Raw genomic sequence first — 15,462 nt, 5'->3', positions numbered from 1 at the left:
TGCAGGTACTGAAGCTGTTATTGCTTAGCTGATACTGCAGGTACTGCAGCTGAAACTGTTTAGCTGATACTGCAGGTACTGCAGCTGATACTGCTTAGCTGATACTGCAGATACTGCAGCTGATACTGTTTAGCTGATACTGCAGGTACTGCAGCTGATACTGTTTAGCTGATACTGCAGGTACTGCAGCTGATACTGCAGCTGATACTGTTTAGCTGATACTGCAGGTACTGCAGCTTATACTGTTTAGCTGATACTGCAGCTGATGCTGCTTAGCTGATACTGCAGCTGTTACTGCTTAGCTGATACTGCAGGTACTGCAGCTGATACTGTTTAGCTGATACTGCAGATACTGCAGCTGATACTGTTTAGCTGATACTGTTTAGCTGTTACTGCTTAGCCGATACTGCAGTCACTGCAGCTGATACTGCAGGTACTGCAGCTGATACTGCAGGTACTGCAGCTGATACTATTTAGCTGATGCTGATTAGCTGATACTGCAGATACTGCAGCTGATACTGTTTAGCTGACACTGCAGCTGATACGGTTTAGCTGATACTGCAGCTGATACTGCTTAGCTGATACTGCAGGTACTGCAGCTGAAACTGCTTAGCTGATAATGCAGCTGTTATTGCTTAGCTGATGCTGCTGGTACTGCAACTGGTACTGCTTAGCGGATACTGAAGGTATTGCAGCCGATACTGCTTAGCTGATACTGCAGGTACTGCAGCTGTTACTGCAGCTGATACTGCTTAGCTGATTCTGCAGGTACTGCAGCTGTTACTGCCTAGCTGATACTGCAGCTGATACTGCTTAGCTGATACTGCAAGTACGGCAACTGATACTGCAGCTATTACTGCTTAGCTGATACTGCAGGTACTGCAGCTGTTACTGCTTAGCTGATACTGCAGGTACTGCAGCTGATACTGCTTAGCTGATTCTACAGGTACTGCAGCTGTTACTGCTTAGCTGATACTGCACGTACTGCAGCTGATACTGCAGCTGTTACTGCTTAGCTGATGCTGCTGGTACTGCAACTGGTACTGCTTAGCCGATACTGCAGCTGGTACTGCTTAGCTACCGCCTCTGAATACGGCCCTGTGCCAGGTAAATGAGTTGCCTTACACAGGCTATGTATAGGACAAAGGAAATGGGAAGATAAGTCTAATCTAATAAACACCATAGAGAAGTCCTGTTTCCTTGGGTAATGTCATTTTTTGTAAGTGAAGATTAATTTTCCCTGGTGAAATAAACTCGCCTCCTCCAGCCTCAAATCATAATTTCCCAGCGTGTAAAATAATAGCTTCACTGAATAATACTTTTCTCCTAGTCAGAGGTGGCATCATTTATCGATAGAAATCTTAGCTGTATCCTGGGAATAAATTGAATTTTCACACCCACTATAGATATTATAGATAGGTGTAATAAGTTTTTTAATTGTCTTTGATATATTATCGCAGTGAAGCAGGAAAATTGGCAAAAAACAGAAAATATGTCGAAAAAAAATCTGTATAGCATTATACTTAAGTAAAATAGTGTTAAGCACATTATACATTGTATCAAAAATATACTTAGAATAACAAAGTAAGGTTTTTACAGATCATATTTAGAAGAATTAACAGTTAATTTCCCTGACTAATTACTTGAGAGTTGTATACATTGTCTACGGATCCAAATATTATACAATTATGTCATTTTGTGCCTGATTAATGTTTGTAAGTACAGCAGATAAGCAAGCAACTGGACAAAACCATGTTGCACTGCAGGGGGGGGGGCAGATGTAACGTGCAGAGAGATTAGATTTGAGTGGGGTGCATTTAAAATCTAAATTACGGTGGAATGATAAAGCTGTCTAACATTTATGGGCAACATGCAAAAGCAGCCAGTATTTATCCTGCCCAGAAACAGTATAACCTTCCCAAATCTAAATCTCTCTGCACATGTTACATCCGCCCCACCTGCAGTGCAACATGGTTTTGCGTACTTGCTTTCTTTTTTGCTTTACTTACAAACATACAAACATGAATCAGGTCCACTGTTACAACACAGAATGTTAGATCAGTATTGGACTAAAGGACTGGGACACATAACAATCTCATTGACAGAATTCATCTCACTATAAATGCACTACAATCATTAAAGCAGACTTTCCCAAATTTCGCCATTACAATCCAAGTTTTAAGGATATCCATGCTTGAGTCCCAGTAAATCAAATTGACTTAGAAACAAATTAAGTCGCCTATGCTTAGCATGGATATCCCTAAAAGCCGGGTTGTAATGGAAGAGTTTGGGAAACTGCATGGAAATATAATATCCCACATACATCTCTACTGAAGAAATTGGGGAAAACTGTATATGACCCATGAAAACATTACGTTTATTTACAAAATCCCAGTATACTAAGGGTGAACACAGAGACTGTGAGCCACTCAGTCATTTCAATTACGGCTCGGCAGACAAAAGAGAAACCCAGCATTGAATACTTTGGAAGGCCCTCTAGAATGGGAGGAAATTGAAATGATTGTCTCATTAAATTAGAAAATCATCTGAATGCTTATGAGCTATTTAAATCAAACCTGAATATGAAAGTGTGGATCCAATCATGTTACTTGCAAGAATGAATGAAACTGGAAATGCATGTAAAATAAATGAATGGGTTTTCAACCTGTGATATCAAAGCTTATGTGAGAAAACATGTCTTGGGTGAATCAATAAGTATTGTTAATGATGAGTGTACTCTACCTTGATCTACGATGTCCGTGCTAGCAGAAGAGTCATTATCACTCGGAGTTCTGGATTTTACGCGTTGATTCATCGATGGTCTTATTCCACTTGGTACAGATATATTCTCTCTCTCTTTTGGTGGACTTGGTTTTAGAAGGGGTTTAACGAACTGGACATTAGGGCTAAAAATCAATATTTGGAAGTAAGTATGTACTATAAAAAGCAACAAAATGCAAACGTGAAAACATATAAACTAACCATTAAAAATATTATCAAAATGTTAGATTATGTTAAACATATTTCTAAATAAAACAATAAACATTAGTTTGTCTTACTGTATTATACTCTTGCTGATTACTTAGAGTATAGTTAGTTAACTTAGTTATACATCTACTCAGGGGACACTTTTTTTTTGGTACGTCTATTATTTAAAATATTCAAATTGTAAGATGAGAGATACAGAAAAGTCTAAAATAGGGAAAGGGGTTACAATGAATAAAGGGGCACCAATAATCACATAGCATAATCAAGAGAATAAAAGGCAGAGAACAAAAACCTTAATAATAAGACATCTTATTTGTACCCCAAAAGAGGATGAAGAGGGAATAATAATGCTAGAGAAAGGAGAAGGCAAGGAGGGGCAAGAAGGAGAAAAATGGGAACAAGGGGGAAGAGTTAGCAAAGAAGAAAAGGTAGTGAGGGATGACAGGAGGAGCAAAATGAAGATGGGCCTGCCAGAGGATCAGATCAGAGCCGTAACTAGCTATGGGCCAGCGGTGCCTGGCACACAGCGCAAAAAGCGCTGTGGGCACAGTACCACCGGCAAAACAGGCAAGGCTGCGACGCTGACCACTGCCGATAACAGCAGATCCTACCCTCCGACCACACAGTGCTTCCAGTACAAAACATAATGGTACAAGAAGCTGTAACTGGTTGGGGGCAGTACTAGCGCAGACTCCGCCCCTGATGTGACATCATCGGCTCTATCCTTCACTCCCTCCTCAGGTTTCACTGAATGGGCGGCGCGTGTGCAGTGAGCGACACTGCCCTGAAGTTTAAGACCCATGGTGGTGTAGAAGAATGTAGAGACCGGGAGAAAGATGAGAGGAGGTCACCGCACAGGTATGCAGAGGTCTCGTCCAGGGCACACAACTAATGCTTTATCCGCTCTCATTATTATGGCAGCACTGTAGCACAGAAACATAAAAGTCTGAGAGGAGTGATGCGGCATGTCCCTGTCCTAGCAAATAAACTTAGTGCAAGGGACAAACAGTGTTCTGTCACAGAACTCCACTGTCTGTGTGTGTGTTGCTTTATAATAGATACCACCAGAGGCGTCACCGAGTGTGGTGACACCCGGTGCGCGCCCCTGATCTCCTGCCGCGATTGCGGCAAAAAGGGGGCGAGGCCTTGTACTTATCCCAGCATTCACAGCGGTGTCGGACAGCCAATGCGGAAGGAGAGGGACAGCTGCAGCGGTGCCACTACCAATTACATAGCGCTGCTGCAGCTCCAGTCCCCCTCCCTCCTCCTCCTACTCCCCTGCCTGGGATCTGCTGCATGAAGCCTGCACCGAGGAGCCTGAGCCAGCGGGGAGAGATGGTAAGTATCTATCTATCTGTCTGTCTATCTATTCTGTCTGCAGCATTGTGTAAAAAGGGGGACGCTGTCTGCCGCAATGTGTAAAAAGAGGAACGCTGTATGCCGTAATGTGTAAAAAGTGGGACGCTGTCTGCCGTAATGTGTAAAAAGGGGGACACTGTCTCCCGTAATGTGTAAAAAGGGGACGCTGTCTGCCGTAATGTGTAAAAAGGGGGACGCTGTCTGTCGTAATGTGTAAAAAGGGGGACGCTGTCTGCCGTAATGTGTAAAAAGGGAGACGCTGTCTGCCGTAATGTGTAAAAAGGGAGACGCTGTCTGCCGTAATGTGCAAAAAGGGGGACGCTGTTTGCCGTAATGTGTAAAAAGGGGGACGCTGTCTGCCGTAATGTGTAAAAAGGGTAACTCTGTCTGCCGTAATGTGTAAAAAGGGGAACGCTGTCTGCCGTAATGTGTTAAAAGGGGACTCTGCCGTAATGTGTAAAAAGGGGAACGCTGTCTGCCGTAATGTGTTAAAAGGGGACTCTGCCGTAATGTGTAAAAAGGGGACACTGTCTGCCGTAATGTGTAAAAAGGGGGACGCTGTCTGCTGTAATGTATAAAAAGGGGGACGCTGTCTGCCGTGATGTGTAAAAAGGGGGACGCTGTCTGCCGTAATGTGTAAAAAGGGGGACGCTGTCTGCCGTAATGAGTAAAAAGGGTAACTCTGTCTGCCGTAATGTCTAAAAAGGGGACGCTGTCTGCTGTAATGTGTAAAAAGGTGACGCTGTCTGCCGTAATGTGTAAAAAGGGGGACGCTGTCTGCCGCAATGTGTAAAAAGGGGGACGCTGTATGCCGTAATGTGTAAAAAGTGGGACGCTGTCTGCCGTAATGTGTAAAAAGGGGGACACTGTCTACCGTAATGTGTAAAAAGGGGCACACTGTCTACCGTAAAGTGTAAAAAGGGGACGCTGTCTGCCGTAATGTGTAAAGAGGGGGACGCTGTCTGCCGTAATGTGTAAAAAGGGGGACGCTGTCTGCCGTAATGTGTAAAAAAAAGGGACGCTGTCTGCTGTAATGTGCAAAAAGGGGGACGCTGTTTGCCGTAATGTGTAAAAAGGGGGACGCTGTCTGCCGTAATGTGTAAAAAGGGGAACGCTGTCTGCCGTAATGTGTTAAAAGGGGACTCTGCCGTAATGTGTAAAAAGGGGACACTGTCTGCCGTAATGTGTAAAAAAGGGGACGCTGTCTGCCGTAATGTATAAAAAGGGGGACGCTGTCTGCCGTAATGTGTAAAAAGGGGGACGCTGTCTGCCGTAATGTGTAAAAAGGGGGACGCTGTCTGCCGTAATGAGTAAAAAGGGTAACTCTGTCTGCCGTAATGTCTAAAAAGGGGACGCTGTCTGCTGTAATGTGTAAAAAGGTGACGCTGTCTGCCGTAATGTGTAAAAAGAAGACGCTGTCAGCCGTAATGTGTAAAAAGGGGGACGCTGTCTGCCATAATGTGTAAAAAGGGGGACGCTGTCTGCCGTAATGTGTAAAAAGGGGGAAGCTGTCTGCCGTAATGTGTAAAAAGGGGGACTGGCTGCCGTAATATGTAAAAAGGGAGACTGTCTGCCGTAATGTGTAAAAGGGCCTCTACCTGGTGTAGTGGCGCTACTGTGCAGCGTAATTTGAATAATGGAAACTACTATGCACCGTAGTATGAATTGATATTATTGTGTGGCCACACCCCTTCTCCATGAAGCCACGCCCCATGAAGCACTGACCCTATCTTGCATGGGGGGGGGGGTGCCAATGCCGGTTTCTTGCACACAGCGCTAAAATGCCTAGTTATGGCACTGGATCAGATGGATCATAATCATTTCTGTGTCGGGTCCTTTTAAATGTGAGATCCAGATGGACCATATACAGTACATGAAGAACACTGATAAAGACAGAATGTGTGACAGATGGAGTTAATCACTGCATTGGTTGAGGGCGGAGTCGTTTATTTTCCAGTGTGAGTTTGCAGCAATAGAGTAATTAACGTCAGAGTCGGAGCCCTGTGATGTTATACAGTAGCTCTCTGTTACTATTTATTTAGGTACCTGTGTGTACAATGCACATTGAATCTGGAAGCAGATGGGATGTAGCACCACTCTGTAACGCATGTGCCGTAGGAGTTAGATTAATTTTTGTTTGCTGGTATTCGTATGTATGTATGTATATATATATGTATATATATATACACATACACACACAGATATATATTGATTTATTATTATTTATGAGCAGTTATCCTCTTCTTGAGGATGGTGTGTGCAAGTCATCCCCAAAACTAAGGCTGCCTACTAATGCATGCTAGTTTTCTGGAGCAATTCTGAAAGCAGTTGAATGGCCACAGATTACCTATAGAGTTTTGACTAAGTAAATACATTACGAACAAGTTAATTCCAAATGTCTGTTGTAAATACTCGTTCACCCCTTTCTCTAAAGTACATGACTACAGCCATCTTTATTGTTACATTAATCTACTGTATGCTCATTGTATTTTCCATATGGATGCTGCTTTTTTCAGCCTGCCCAGAAAGATCATGTATGCAAAAAAAAAAAAAAAAAAAAAAGAATAAATCTACCAAAGAGGAAATGTTGTGGGTCTCTATTTTCATCAATTCAAAGAAATGTGAAATTAGAAATAACAAATGGACATGATGCTTCATTGCTTCAGTCTCTTCTGTGCCAATCAAAAACCCCAAGGACTTCCATTAGTAAGTATTTCCAGTGCAGAGACACGGCTAAATGTAATTATAAAGCCTTAGTTAGTTACCTGACAAATAACAGGATTTTGATACCTACCGGTAAATCCTTTTCTCCTAGTCCATAGAGGATGCTGGGGTCCACTTCATGACCATGGGGTATAGACGGTTCTGCAGGAGCCATGGGCACTCTTAAGACTTTTCAATGGATGTGAACTGGCTCCTCCATCTATGCCCCTCCTCCAGACCTCAGTTATAGGAACTGTGCCCAGGGAGACGGACATTTCGAGGAAAGGATTTACTTTAATACTAGTGGTGAGATACATACCAGCTCACACCTCAATCATGCCGCACAACATGGCATTCAACAGAACACACGCCAACAGGCATGAACCAATGACAGCAACATGCTGAAACTAATATAACACAACTTGTGTAACTCTAATAACAAAACTGCAGGTAAAGAACGCACTGGGAAGGGCGCCCCGCATCCTCTACGGACTAGGAGAAAAGGATTTACCGGTAGGTATCAAAATCCTGTTTTCTCATACGTCCTAGAGGATGCTGGGGTCCACTTCATGACCATGGGGTTTATACCAAAGCTCCACTACGGGCGGGAGAATGCGGATGACCCTGCAGCACCGATTGACCGAACTTGAGGTCTTCATCGGCCAAGGTGTCAAACTTGTAGAATTTTGCAAATGTGTTTGACCCCGACCAAGTAGCTGCTCGGCAAAGTTGCAATGCCGAGACCCCCCGGGAAGCCGCCCAGGATGAGCCCACCTTCCTAGTGGAATCGGCAACGGCAATCCAGCCGTAGTATGAGCGTGCTGAATCGTACCTCTGATCCAATGCGCAATAGTCTGCTTGGAAGCAGGACACTTAATCTTGTTGGGAGCATACAGGACAAACAAAGACTCTGTTTTCCGTATTCGAGCTGTTCTAGCGACATCAATCTTCAAAGCCCTAAACACATCTAGAGACTTTGACTCAGTGAACGTGTCAGTAGCCACTGGCACAATAGGTTGGTTTATGTGGAAAGATGAAACCACCTTTGGAAGAAAATGTTGACGAGTTCTCAACTCTGCCCTTTCTTCATGGAAGATCAGGTAAGGGCACTTGTGAGAAAAGGCCCCTAATTCAGACACCTGCCGTGCGGATGCCAATGCCAAAAGCATCACCACTTTCCAAGTGAGAAACTTCAACTCTATCTCTTGTAGAGGCTCAAACCAATCCGATTGAAGGAACTGCAACACCACGTTAAGGTCCCATGGTGCCACTGGAGACACAAATGGAGGCTGGATGTGCAGAACCCCTTTCACGAAGGTCTGAACCTCTGGAAGAGAGGCCAATTGTTTTTGGAAGAACACTGACAAGGCCGACATCTGGATCTTGATTGACTCCAATCGGAGGCCCGCCTCCGCACTAGCCTGCAGAAAATGGAAAAAAATGTCCCAACTGAAACTCTTCCGTAGGATCCTTCTTGGATTCACACCAAGACACATATTTTCTCCAAATACGGTGGTAATGTTTTGAGGTTACTCCTTTCCTGGCCTGAATAAGGGTGGGGATGACTTCCTTGGGAATACCCTTTCGGGCTAGGATCCGGCGCTCAACAGCCATGCCGTCAAACATACCCGCGGTAAGTCTTGATACATGCACGGCCCCTGCTGTAGCAGGTCCTTGCGAAGGATCTTCTATGAGCAACTCCTGAAGAGCTGGGTACCAAGCCCTCCTTGGCTAGTCTGGGGCAATGAAGATTGCTCGAACCCTTGTTCTTATGATCCTGAGAACTTTTGGGATCAGCGGAACACTGACCGCAATACCCACTGGGTCACTAGCGCATCCACTGCTATTGCTTGAGGGTCTCTCGACCTGGAACAATATTTCTGAAGCTTCTTGTTGAGACGAGATGCCATCATGTCTACTTGAGGAACTCCCCAAAGACTTGTCACCTCCGCGAAGACTTCTTGGTGGAGGCCCCACTCTCCTGGATGGAGATCGTGTCTGCTGAGGAAGTCTGCTTCCCAGTTGTACACTCCCGGAATGAAAATTGCAGACAGAGCCTTTACATGTCTTTCTGCCCAGAGGATAATCTTCGTCACCTCTGCCATTGCTGCTCTGCTTTTCGTTCCGCCCTGCCTGTTTATGTACGTGACTGCTGTTACATTGTCCGACTGGATCTGCACGGGATGATCTTGAAGAAGATGTACCGCTTGTTGAAGGCCGTTGTAAATGGCTCTCAATTCCAGCACGTTTATGTGAAGGCAGGCTTCCTGACTTGACCATTTTCCTTGGAAGCTTTCCCCCCTGAGTGACAGCTCCCCAGCCTCGGAGACTTGCATCCGTGGTTACGAGGACCCAGTTCTGAATCCCGAACCTGCGTCCCTCTAGTAGGTGAGAACTGTGTAGCCACCACAGGAGCGAAATCCTGGCTTTTGACGATAGGATTATCTTCCGGTGCATGTGTAGGTGGGATCCCGACCACTTGTCCAACAGGTCCCACTGGAATACTCTGGCATGGAACCTGCCAAACTGTATGGCCTCGTAGGCCGCCACCATCTTCCCCAACAATCGAATGCACTGATGGATCGACACACTTGATGGTTTCAATATCTGTTTTACCATTTTCTGGATTTCCCGAGCCTTTTCCACCGGAAGAAATGCTCTCTGAACTTCTGTGTCCAGAATCATCCCGAGAAAAGACAAGCTTGTCGTCGGTTCCAACTGTGACTTTGGACAATTTATGATCCAACCGTGTTGTTGGAGTATTGACAGGGAGAGTGTGATGTTTTGTAACAAATGCTCCCTGGATCTCGCCTTTATCAGGAGATCGTCTAGATAAGGAATTATATTGACTCCATTTTGACGCAGGGGAACCATCATCTCCGCCATCACCTTGGTGAATACCCTCGGCGCCGTGGAGAGACCGAAAGGTAACGTCTGGAATTGGTAATGGCAATCCTGAACCGCAAATCTCAGATAAGCCTGGTGAGGAGGATAAATGGGAACATGCAGGTAAGCATCCTTTATGTCTACAGACACCATGTAGTCACCCTCCTCCAGACTGGAAGTCACTGCCCTCAGTGATTCCATTTTGAACTTGAATCGTTTCAAATAGAGATTCAGATTTTTTAGGTTTAGGATCGGTCTGACCGAGCCGTCCGGCTTCGGAACTACAAAAAGGCTTCAATAAAACCCCTCTCCTTGTTGTGACAAAGGTACCAGGACTATGACCTGATTCTGACATAATTTTTGGATTGCCGCTGTTACTGCTTCCCTTTCTGGAAGAGAAGCTGGCAAGGTCGATTTGAAAAATCGGCATGGGGGAACGTCTTGAAACTCCAGCTTGTACCCCTGGGATACTATCTGCAAAACCCAGGGGTCCAGGCCAGACAGAATCCAACCTTGGCTGAACAGTTTGAGATGTGCCCCCACCCAAGCGGCCTCCCGCAAAGGAGCCCCAGCGTCATGCTGAAGATTTGGCAGAAGTAGGGGTAGACTTCTGCTCCTGGGAACCTGAAGCCGCTGTGGACTTCTTTCCCTTAACCCTTCCCCTACCTGCAAAGAAGGGGGAACCTCTCGCTTTTTTGTATTTATTGGGCCGAAAGGACTGCATGTGCGGGTGATATGTCTTTTTTGCTGGTGCAGGCGCAGAGGGCAAAAATGTCGACTTACCTGCGGTAGCCGCCGAGACTAACGCATCCAGTCCATCGCCATATAAGGCCTCACTTTTATATAGGAGAGCCTCCATATTTCTTTTGGAATCTGCATCCGCGTTCCACTGGCGAATCCACAATGCCCGCCGAGCCGATTCTGCCATGGTAGTGGCTTGTGAACTCAAGAGTCCAATATCTTTCATCGCTTCTAGCATGTATGCGGCAGCGTCTTTGATATTCCCTTACTTAAGGAGTATCTCATCTTTATCAATCGTGTCAATTTCTGATGACACGCTTTCTGACCATTTTTCAATAGCGCAACTCACCCACGCACAAGCAATTGTGGGCCTGAGCAGCGTACCATTGGCAACATAAATGGATTTCAATGCAGTCTCCATTTTGCGGTCTGCTGGCTCCTTTAGTGAAGCCGTACCAGGTGCAGGGAGAATTACCTTCTTTGTCAACCTGGACAGAGCATGTCTAACACAGGGGGTGACTCCCATTTTTTCCTGTCCTCCACCGGGAAAGGATAAGCTATCTGAATTCTCTTGGGAACACGAAATTTCTTTTCGGGATTCACCCACATCCCTTCAAAGAGAGTATTAATCTTGTGGGAAGGAGGGAAAGTGACCTTGGATTTCTTTTCTTTATAGAAATAAGCTTTCTCCTGAGGTACAGGAGTGGCTTCCGTGACTTCCAGAACTTCCCTTATAGCTACAATCATATATTGTATATTTTTTGCCAATTTATGATCTATTTCCCTGGAGTCACTATCGTCGACACAAGAATCAGTGTCTGTGTCGGTATCAGTATTCACAATATTCGCAAATGGTCTCTTATGTGACCCAGAGGGGTCGCCTGCGGATGGAAGAACAGAGCCCTGAAAATTCACATCCTCCACAGACACACAGTAAAATCTGTTAGAGGGACACAGTTTAGGAGCAGCCAGTTCACAACCCCAATGCCAGTATCCAATGCCTGTGAACACAGAATGCCCACTGACATGCAGCGCTTTTTACACAGTAAAACACACTTGTAAATCACCAAATTCGCTAGTGCCCCCCCCCCCCCTGTTCTGCACCCTGATACTTGTAGTCAGAAGTGAAGGAGGACCAGCGATGTCTCTGCAGCCTGAGGAGAGAGAAAATGGCGCTGAGCAGTGTGCTGGCTGCCTGAGGAAGAAGCTCCGCCCCCACAATGGCGCGTTTTTACCTCAGAAACCTTTTAAAATATTTATACTGGCTGGGGTAGGGCTGTGCCTGGGCATCTTATGCCCCATTTTTGCCAGTATATAGAGGTGTTTTTGCTGCCCAGGGCGCCCCCCCCAGCGTGCTGCACCATGCAGTGACTGTGTGTGTGGGCAGCAATGGCGTGCTACGCTCCCGCCAGCCGCACTGTACCTCAGCCGTCACTTTACTTGATAGAAGATCTGTCTTTTTCTACTCACCTGTCTTCTGACTTCTGGCTCTGTGAGGGGGGTGATGGCGTGCTGTGGGAGTGAGCATCTAGACACGGCTAGCGTTCAGTACCCTTCAGGAGCTAATGGTGTCCTGTAAGCCAGAAGCAGAGCCATGAAACTCTTCAGGAAGTTGGTTCCTACTTCTGCCCCCTCAGTCCCACGAAGCAGGGAGACTGTTGCCAGCAGTTCTCCCTGAAAATAAAAAAACTAACATAAGTCTTTCCAGAGAAACTCAGTAGAGCTCCTCTGGAGTGCATCCAGTCTGCCTGGGCACATTTCTAAAACGGAGGTCTGAAGGAGCGGCATAGAGGGAGGAGCCAGTTCACACCCATTGAAAAGTCTTAAGAGTGCCCATGGCTCCTGCGGAACCGTCTATACCCCATGGCCATGAAGTGGACCCCAGCATCCTCTTGGACGTATGAGAAAATTATTTTTGTTTAAACTATTTAGTAGCTCTGCAAAGACATAAAAATATCCAGGTCATTTGCAGCATAATGAAACAAAAGGTATTGCACCAACATGCGGCAGTAACAAAATAACTCACATTAAGTAGTTAGGATAGTCTGATGTCTTTTATGATATTATTATTTGTTTAGAACAATACCTGTATTGCATAAGAGAGGTTAACTATGATACAAAACAATTTGATAGCTAAACCTACAGTGTAACCTGTGAATGGCATTAAGGTGCACAGTAGAAAAAGTAATTTTAAAGCAGATTTTTATGGGAAAATTCCAAAATACAGGTTATTTCCTAGTACCCGGCGAGACAATCCCACGTGTTTCCATCTGCTCAGCATGATATGCCAAACTATAGCTCTTACTGTATAGAGAATGCTTACACCTGAGCACTCTATGTGGACGAGACATGCAGTTTCACAGCCTGTACTCTCAGATTGCTACTTTTATCGCAATAATTTCTTATAGAAACCATTCTAGTTTTTCACAATTTACTGCACTTACAACGATACAATGGTATCTGCAATGCTGATAAGTCCCAGCAGCCGCAAAGTTAAATATATCTTCAATGTGAATAAAGGAAGCAGAAAAGAAAATAACAAGATAGAAATTAAGTGGAAATTGTAAAACAGAGTGTGAACAACTAATACACTATATAAAGCATAGCTTCCAAACATCTGCATTTTGGTGGGACAGCACCAATTTCAGGGGACTGTCCTTATGTGTTAGAGGCAGTTTCATACAAATACAAAATAAAACATTAAAACCCCAACCAATGGCCATAGCCATTCTCCAACTATGCACCCTACAAGTTGTGCAGCACAATCCAAATTAACCTCTGTTATTCTCAAAATGAAAAAAATGGGTGGTTGGTAAAGACTGTCAATATAAGGAAATATTGAAAAAACAAACAAAAAAACAACAACATTTAAATCCTTTCCGTAAATTGTGCATATACCTAAGTTGCTTATATTCTAAATACATTTAAGATGAAGTAACCAATCAGGGCCAGGGGCATGTACAATAAAGATTTCCAAAAAGGACTTTTTATTTAAATAATTTGATTTTAATTTATTTTATTCCAAACTAAAATAACAGTGAAGTAAGATCTAAGATAAAGAAGATAAAGTATCAGCCAATCAGCTCCTAACTGCCATGGCACAGGCTGGGTTTGAAAAATTACTTTTAAGAGCTGATTGGCCGATACTTTATCTCTGTCCACTTTAGCTCCATTCAAGGCTTAGTAAATAGACCCTTAAGTCAACGTCTTACAGTTTTCACTACAAATCCTCTGTGTTGTCGGCAACACCTGTCTTCGGTTACCTATTTGCTTTGCTTGCTCTTCCAAACACCCACTCCAACAGAGCAATAATTTTGGTAGCCCAGCACTGGGGCTGGGTATGGGTTTGGGCAATGCAAAGCTGACTATTTTCTTTTTTTTTTTTTTTTTTAATTATACCATAGTATGTATTGCACATAGGGGGCAATTCCAAGTTGATCGCAGCAGGATTTTTGATAGCAATTGGGCAAAACCATGTGCACTGCAGGGGACGCAGATATAACATGTGCAGAGAGAGTTAGATTTGGGTGGGGTGTGTTCAATCTGCAGTCTAATTTGCAGTGTAAAAATAAAGCAGCCAGTATTTACCCTGCACAGAAACAAAATAACCCACCCACATCTAACTCTTACTGCACATGTTATATCTGCCTCCCCTGCAGTGCACATGGTTTTGCCCAATTGCTAAAAAAAATCCTGCTGCGATCAACTTGGAATTACCCCCATAGTGTACATACTGATTACATCATAACCTGTACAGATGGTGGTGCAATACAGTTTTACATCAGTGACACCAGACATTGTAATTCCCTTTAACCACTTGCCTGGCATGGTCACATCAGATGCGACCATGCCTGCAAGTGCTTTATCTGACCTGGTCGCACAGGATGCGACTAATCAGATAAACTGTGTTAGCAGCGGAAGGGAAGGAAAACTTCCCTCCGCTGCTGCTGTCAGAGGGACCGGAAGGTCCCTCTGCCTCTCTGCACTCTCCCCCTGTGTCTGCCGTGCTGCCGATCACTGCTGATTGGTCGGCACGGCAGGACCCCCCCTCCAGCGGCTGCAGACAATAGCAGCCGCTGGGGAAGTGTAAATTAACCCCCCCCCCCCCCCCCCCAAGACCCCTCTGTGTACCTGGAGGCTGTCCCGGCTTTCAAAATGAAAGCCGCGATGGTCCCGATGTTCCCATGCTCGCAATGTTTCCGAACAAAGGGGGTAATTCCAAGTTGATCGCAGCAGGACTTTTTTTTAGCAGATGGGCAAAACCATGTGCACTGCAGGGGAGGCAGATATAACATGTGCAGAGAGAGTTAGATTTGGGTGGGTTATTTTAATTTTGTGCAGGGTAAATACTGGCTGCTTTATTTTTACACTGCAAATTAGATTGTAGATTGAACACACCCCACCCAAATCTAACTCTCTCTGCACATGTTATATCTGCCCCCCCTGCAGTGCACATGGTTTTGCCCAACTGCTAAAAAATTTCCTGCTGCGATCAACTTGGAATTACCCCCAATGTTTCGATGTTTGAAAAAAATCTAAAATAAATAAATAAATAAATAAATAAATAAAAATATATATATTTTTTGAACTAAAATCATTTTGGACAGGGTTAAATTAATGTTCTTCACCTAATTCACTTACAAAAAACCCAGACAATTTTGGAGCGGTTTTTGGCGAAGTAAAGTGGTTAAAAAACACTACCATAACTTAAAAAAACAACATAAAAGCACTTAGCCTGCTTCTTTCAAAAGACCTCAACAATCTTACCAATATTCATGGCAGTCG

The 15,462-nt window shown here is 44.5% G+C and overlaps 1 protein-coding gene across 4 annotated transcripts in view; it reads right to left on the bottom strand.

Annotated features, from left to right (window-relative positions):
- Positions 1 to 15,462, bottom strand: part of VWA3B (von Willebrand factor A domain containing 3B) — a 340,688-nt gene that overhangs the window by 51,187 nt on the left and 274,039 nt on the right. For all 4 annotated transcript variants that reach the window (XM_063953326.1, XM_063953327.1, XM_063953324.1 and 1 more), the window contains exon 27: positions 2,743 to 2,906. In XM_063953326.1, coding sequence (XP_063809396.1) covers positions 2,743 to 2,906 — 164 coding nt within the window. The remainder of the gene's footprint in view (positions 1 to 2,742; positions 2,907 to 15,462) is intronic.

This window comes from Pseudophryne corroboree, chromosome 2 (genome assembly GCF_028390025.1).
Source record: "Pseudophryne corroboree isolate aPseCor3 chromosome 2, aPseCor3.hap2, whole genome shotgun sequence".
Taxonomy (NCBI): Eukaryota; Metazoa; Chordata; class Amphibia; order Anura; family Myobatrachidae; genus Pseudophryne; species Pseudophryne corroboree.
Note: the sequence above shows the minus strand (reverse complement) of the source record. Positions and strands in the feature narration are given on the sequence as shown.